Below are 6,072 nucleotides of genomic sequence, written 5' to 3'. Positions count from 1 at the left end.
CCTCTCCTCTCCTCTCCTCTCCTCTCCTCTCTTCTCCTCTCCTGCCCTCTCCTCTCCTCCCCTCTCCTCTCCTCTCCTGTCCTCTCCTCTCCTGTCCTCTCCTGTCCTGTCCTCTCCTGTCCTGTCCTGTCCTCTTCTCTCCTCTCCTCTCCTCTCCTCTCTTCTTCCTCTCTTCTCCTCTCCTGTCCTCTCCTCTCTTCTTCCTCTCTTCTCCTCTCCTGTCCTCTCCTCTCTTCTCCCTCTCTTCTCCTCTCCTCTCCTCTCCTCTCCTCTGCCTCTTCCTCTCTTCTCCCTCTCCTATCCCTCTCCTCTCCCTCTCCTCTCCTTCCTCTCTTCACCCTCTCCCCTATTCTCTTCTCGCGGTTGTTTCCTCTCCAAGAGGAAGGTGGCTATACTGGGAAAAGGAAGGCGTGATCCCCAAAGTCGGTATGCTGGTTGACCAAGAACTGGAAGGAAGAGACCCCCATGATTTTTGCGTTTACTGCCGGGTGTATCTCACCAGGTGGTTTCCAGGAGATGGGGAGTGGTGGATCCCAGCCCCCAACCCTCTTGGCCTGAGGGTCACTTAAACCTTGGGCTGCTCAGCTGCCCGAGGCCTTGATCCGGAGTACGTGAATGTCGGGAGCTAGGCAACTAGGGCCGACTCTAGAAAACAGCGAGTTGCGGGGAACGATCGGACGGAGGGCTCAGGGAGAAAGAAACAGACTTGTCGCCCAGGGTTGGAGGAAGTAGAGGGTCCCCGCAGGAAGCCTGGAGGAGTCCCAGGGAGTTCTAGCCGGGAACTCGGAAGGCTATGCAATATGCTTAGCACTAGAAAGACCTTAGACACCAGTTAGTTCAGTTCCCTAGCCTTACAAGAAGGGGAAATTAAGGCTGCCTGGAGTTTTTGGAGAGATGATCTCTGGTTCCCGGGGTGAGGATGGAAAAAGAGGGACACTGGGGCCCAGGCTACAGAGCTGCTGCTTGTAGAGTGAGGGAGCGGAGGAGGCTCTGCTAAGAGCGATCTTTATCAGCCTAATCAGAAGGCTAGAGTATTGGCTGGGGCCGCGGGCCCATATACAGTCCGACTGCTTCCCAGAGCCGCAGGATCCTGCCCTGACCCTTCGCTCTCCTCCCGAGGGAGAACTGTTCGTTCTCTTGAGCCTGGCTTTGCCTGGTGCTCCTGGCCCCTGAGAAGCCCCGAGCAGTGCAGGCAGGTGTGTGTCCTCCCACTCCCACTCGGGATCCAATTTCTTCCAGGTCCTCCTGAGGCTCAATTCCTCTCCTCCCCCCTCCCCCCTGGGCGTACAACCGCAGGATTCGGAGCCTTGTGAAACCAGTGGCAGCCCGGTGCCAATCCGCGGCAGCCTTGGTGGAGTCTGGTGTTAGGGATGTCCTAGACAGGGAATGGGATGCGAACGAGTTAGAGTTAGCTTTCAGGTCAGGGCTCGGCCCGACCGGCCCACGGGGGCTAGCAGAGCGAGGCGGGCGCCTCCGGGTCCACAAGCAGTGAGGAACAGGCAATAGCTCAGGCCAGCCGCCCTCACGTCCCGCCGCTCGCCCCGTCTAGGTTTGCTGGAGCTGTCGCCGGTGGAACGGGGAGTCGTGAGCCTCTTTGGCGTCAAAAGTCGTCTTTTCGTGGCCATGAACAGCAAGGGCAAACTCTACGGCTCGGTAAGAAGCGGAGCCGGGGAGGGAGGCCAGGAGACGGGCCCCGGCCCTGACAGAGGGCCTCGGAGACCTGGACGGGAATTGCGGGTTCCTTAATTCCAGCCTTCGCACAGCTGTCCTGACCCTACGGTTGCTCAGACTCCCAGGATCCCTGAGCCTCCGCTACAGACACACTTCTCTCTGCCTCGGTCTTTGTCTCTCTGTCTCCCTCCCTCTCTTTGTCTCTTTCCCGTCTGTCGGTTTCTCCTGCGTTTCCTCTGTCTCCTGTCTGTTTCAAACACACTGCCCCCTCCACAAACCAAGAGGAGGCAAAGAGACAGATAGCCTAACAGACAGTGATACAGAATCCTGGCTCTGGCTGGCTGAGTGACCCTGACCTCCTTACTTGTCTCAGAGCCTCAGTTTCCACTTTCATCATTTGGACTCCTTGGTCCGGGTTGTGAGGAGCAAGCCTATGGAAATGGGAGCCCTAGGCCACACTTAACCTGGAGAGGGACATGGTTGGGGCAGTCCCCAAGACCTCTCCAGGGACACTTCAGGCTCCTGGTCTGGCAGCAGCCACATAAACCTCAGAAGAAACTAGATCTGCTCTTTTCTTCCCCACCCCTCTCCTTTCTTCTTCCCTTCAAGGAAGTTGGTCTGCTTCTGGGGGTGACACTCCCACATGTCTGGTTCCTGCTGTTTCTGCTTCTGCCCCCTCTAGGAGGGGGGGACCTGAGCACCTGGGGCCAGGAAAGGAAGGAGAATCCAGTTGACCCCCTCTTGCCCCCCCCCCAATTGCTCTCCCCTATACTAGGCTCCACTGCTGCACCTGGCTCGTGGGCCTGGGAGAGTCAGCTGGTGAGGGTCAGGGAATCACTTCCAGAGGGGGGAAAGAGGGAAGGGGAAAGAAAAGAGGAATATTGAAGGCCTGGGGAATGGTACTGACCAGGTGTTGGGAAGACTGGCCAGCTGCAGAACCAGCTGGTTTTTGTGTGTCAAGGAGGGTGGTTATGCTCTGGCCCCACCCCAACTGAACCAGGTGGGCAAAGTTATCTAGCCTGGGTTTTAGAAAGAAAATTCCTTAGAAATCATGTTAGCTATAATACCCAGTGCTTAGCCTAGTGCCTGGCATATAGTATGTGCTTAAGAAATGTCCATTCATCCATCCATCGGTCTGTCTGTCTGTCTATCTATTATGACCCCCTTTCCAAAGAGAAAGCTAAGGCAGCCAAGGAGGTAGGAGGTTTACCAAGGCTTACAAGGTTATTAATTGGTTGGGGCAGCATTAGAACCCAAGTCCTTTGTCTCTGTCACTTACTACCTACAACTCATTTAACCAGGTAGTTTCAGTTTTCTCATCTGGAAAACAGAGTCATTGGATGAAATAGGTTCTAAGGCTCCTTCCAGCTCTAAATCTGTGGTCTTATGATTCCTATCCAGGGCTCTTGCCATTTCAATCTGAAATAGTTCAGTTCTGTCTTGGGGGGGCCCTTTGACCCTTGGAAGCAGCCCAGAGTCTGATTCCTTGGGTGCATTCCTTATGGGTCAAAATCACTCTGCTGTCAAGTCCCTGAGCCTTCCCTGAGCTGGGCTTTGGAGCCCTTGAGCTGAGCCCATTCCAGCTGTGGTTCTGAGGGTCTGGAAGGAGCATTGCAGTCCATTGGAAGAGTTCTGACCAACTCTCTTGCCCCCTCCTCTTCCCTCCAGCCTTACTTCAATGATGAGTGCACCTTCAAAGAAATCCTCCTGCCTAATAACTACAATGCCTACGAGTCTCGGCAGTATGCAGGAATGTACATCGCCCTGAGCAAAAATGGGAGAACCAAGAAAGGCAACCGTGTGTCCCCCACTATGACTGTGACCCACTTCCTGCCCCGGATCTGAGCTCGAGGCTGCCAGTCCTGGGCCTCCCCTGTGTTACCTCAGGAGGGATGACTGAGGCCAAGATGCAGGGAGGAAGATCTGACTGGACCCATGGGAAACCAGACAAACTTGGTGCACTTTCAGTAGAGACTTCTGCAGGAGCAGGTGTATGTAACATAGTTAAGTTAATTATTTAAGTCTGTATATATTGCCACAAATTTATTTATATTCTGTGGGTGTGTCGGTTTTTGGAAAAGAAAAGAAATGAACAGAAAAGAGGGAAACCCCTCTTTGCTGGGACTGCTCTTCCTTGCCTGCCTCCTGTCACTGTTTCTCAGATAACTGTGTGCTGCTATTATCATCTATCCAGAGACTGAGGGAGCTGGGTTCTAGATTCCCACCTCCCTGGGCTTGAAGGGGCCTCTGCTCTGCCCTCCGATCATCTCCCTTGGTGTGCACAGGGCCCAAAAAAGCCTTGTTCATCTTTCGGGCTCCTTGGTGGTGGGGACAGGCACCCCTCTCCACACTCCCCTGTACCCTCAGTTGATGGCTGAACCCCATTTGCCCCTGGCTGCTACTCTGCAGAAGCATATCAGTTTCCTTCTGGTACAAAAAGTGGCCCAGGGAAGTCCTACCCCACAAATCTGTTTTTAGATCAGCCAGCGCTGACCTTTGAACTTTCCTCCAGGCAATCTTCCTCGATCTACTGCTGGGCAGCAAGGACCCTTGGACTACTCCACAAACTTTAATTCTCCTTTTTTAGATCAGCCACAGACAGTACAATTGATTTTATGCCTGTCAGGGAGGGAAACTGCATTGTAAAATCAACCTTGGGTGGGTGGGAGACTGCCTGGAAGGGATTTAAGTAACCAACTGCTTTTTTTTTTTTTAAACCCAGTGACAAAGCCTTTTTTCCTTCTTTTCACAATTTGTGATAGCTGCCATCCAGTCCCAACCACTGAATCAAGAGCACGGAGCCAGCCCTTGCATCTGATAGCAGCTCTGGCCAGGACAGAGCCCTGGATTCGTGGCTCAGACTCCCCTTTAGACACAGGGAAACACACAAGCCTGGAGTTGTCTCTCTCTCTTTTTTTAATAGTGTTTAGAAAGACTGCTCATCTTTCCTCCTTCTGCTTCCTTCCCTGCTCCATTGGTCTTACGGCTACCTCAACAACGCTTCAAAGCAAAATCTCCCAGGAAAGTCCAGGACTTTTGCTTTCCAGAGTCTCTCAAGACTAGAGGTTGCAATCCCAGCACCCCATTTTTCCATATGTAGCCAAGAAGCATTCCACCGGTGTGGGCCTTGTCACGTTTCAGCTATCTTTACCCAGGGATTTACTTTTAGTAAGGATAATCATGGAGAAAATATTCGCAGACAGCTGTCAGAGGGCACTATATGGTCATTGAGTAACCCTATATTTTTCTTTATATATTTTTCAAATGGAAACTCTATTAAGGGAGCAAAGACAGAAGAGGCAGAGGCAGGGGCTGGGAACGCTTAAAAAAGCCCCCACTCCCGAACAGTGGACGGTGTGCACATTTTAATGAATGAGTTTTTAGGGTTTAGACAGAATGACCTTAGGTGGCTACCAGAAATGCCCTAAATGTTTTTTAAGTATTTGAGCTCTCCTCGAGGATGTTTGCAAACTGGCTCCCAAATTAACTTCATGGGTCTCAGCAGACAGTAAGACTATGGAAAATTTGAGTCTTGCCTTTTCTCTGGGACATTCTTAGTGTGGGTTTGTTGTCACTGTTGTTGGGCTTTAAGAATCTATGTTTTGTTGCAATCGCTTGTGCCCCACAATTGTGTGTGGACCATGTTTCTCAGGCCCTCCAAGGAGAGCAAGGGACAAGCCAAGCCTGGGGCTTGGGGAAAAGAGAGGTCTCTGCTTCCTGGAAGGCAGGACTGGACACTTGGAGAGTTCTGTCCTTTCTGAGAGGACAGCCAAGCCCAAGCAGTAATGAATTATTCCACTTCTCAGATCACAAAAGCAGTTCTCCAAGTTTGCTGGAAAATTGGTCCAGTTTTCTCGGCACTAACACACACACACACACACACACGCTCACAGATGAGAGAATCAGCTTCTCTGCTCATGGGGCTGGTACTGTCTGTACCTTTAAAATACTGTTGTGCCATTTTTACACAGTTGTGTGCTTGAGCTCTCAAGATTGACCAATATTGGCAGAATTTGTCTGTAGTTTTATACAGGTGCCGTCTTATACTGCAATGTATGTGCTATGCACAGGTAACAAGGAATAAATCATGTTGGTTACCACAGACGACAAGCTGGGCTGCAAATCCTTGGAGGGCATGAATGAATTCATTCCATGGCAAAGTGACCACCATGCAGAGAGGCAGCCTGAGGCTGGATGTTAGGGAAAGTGCCCAGCAGGGCAGTGGGAGGTGGCCCCTCTCCGTCACTAGAGGTCTCCACAGCTCTTGGCTGGATGAGCTCCTAGGCTTAGAGCCAGAGGAGACATGGTGGAGGGCATCCTTGTTCTGCTGGGGCATGGATGAAGCAGGAAGGGCTCTCCCAGCTCTTCTGCTGTCTTAGAGTAACCTTCCCTTCTATGGCT

At 52.0% G+C, this 6,072-nt stretch overlaps 1 protein-coding gene across 1 annotated transcript in view; it reads left to right on the top strand.

Annotated features, from left to right (window-relative positions):
* FGF4 (fibroblast growth factor 4) overlaps positions 1-4,092 on the top strand; it is a 4,651-nt gene extending 559 nt beyond the window's left edge. The window contains exons 2-3 of the mRNA XM_069066102.1: positions 1,550-1,653; positions 3,340-4,092. Coding sequence (XP_068922203.1) covers positions 1,550-1,653; positions 3,340-3,516 — 281 coding nt within the window. The 3' untranslated portion in view covers positions 3,517-4,092. The remainder of the gene's footprint in view (positions 1-1,549; positions 1,654-3,339) is intronic.
* The last annotated feature ends 1,980 nt before the right edge of the window (positions 4,093-6,072 follow it).

The sequence above is a fragment of the Petaurus breviceps genome, unplaced genomic scaffold (genome assembly GCF_028583685.1).
Source record: "Petaurus breviceps papuanus isolate PSGF00001 unplaced genomic scaffold, PetGlider_PUasm1.0 90721, whole genome shotgun sequence".
Lineage (NCBI taxonomy): Eukaryota > Metazoa > Chordata > Mammalia > Diprotodontia > Petauridae > Petaurus > Petaurus breviceps.
Note: the sequence above shows the minus strand (reverse complement) of the source record. Positions and strands in the feature narration are given on the sequence as shown.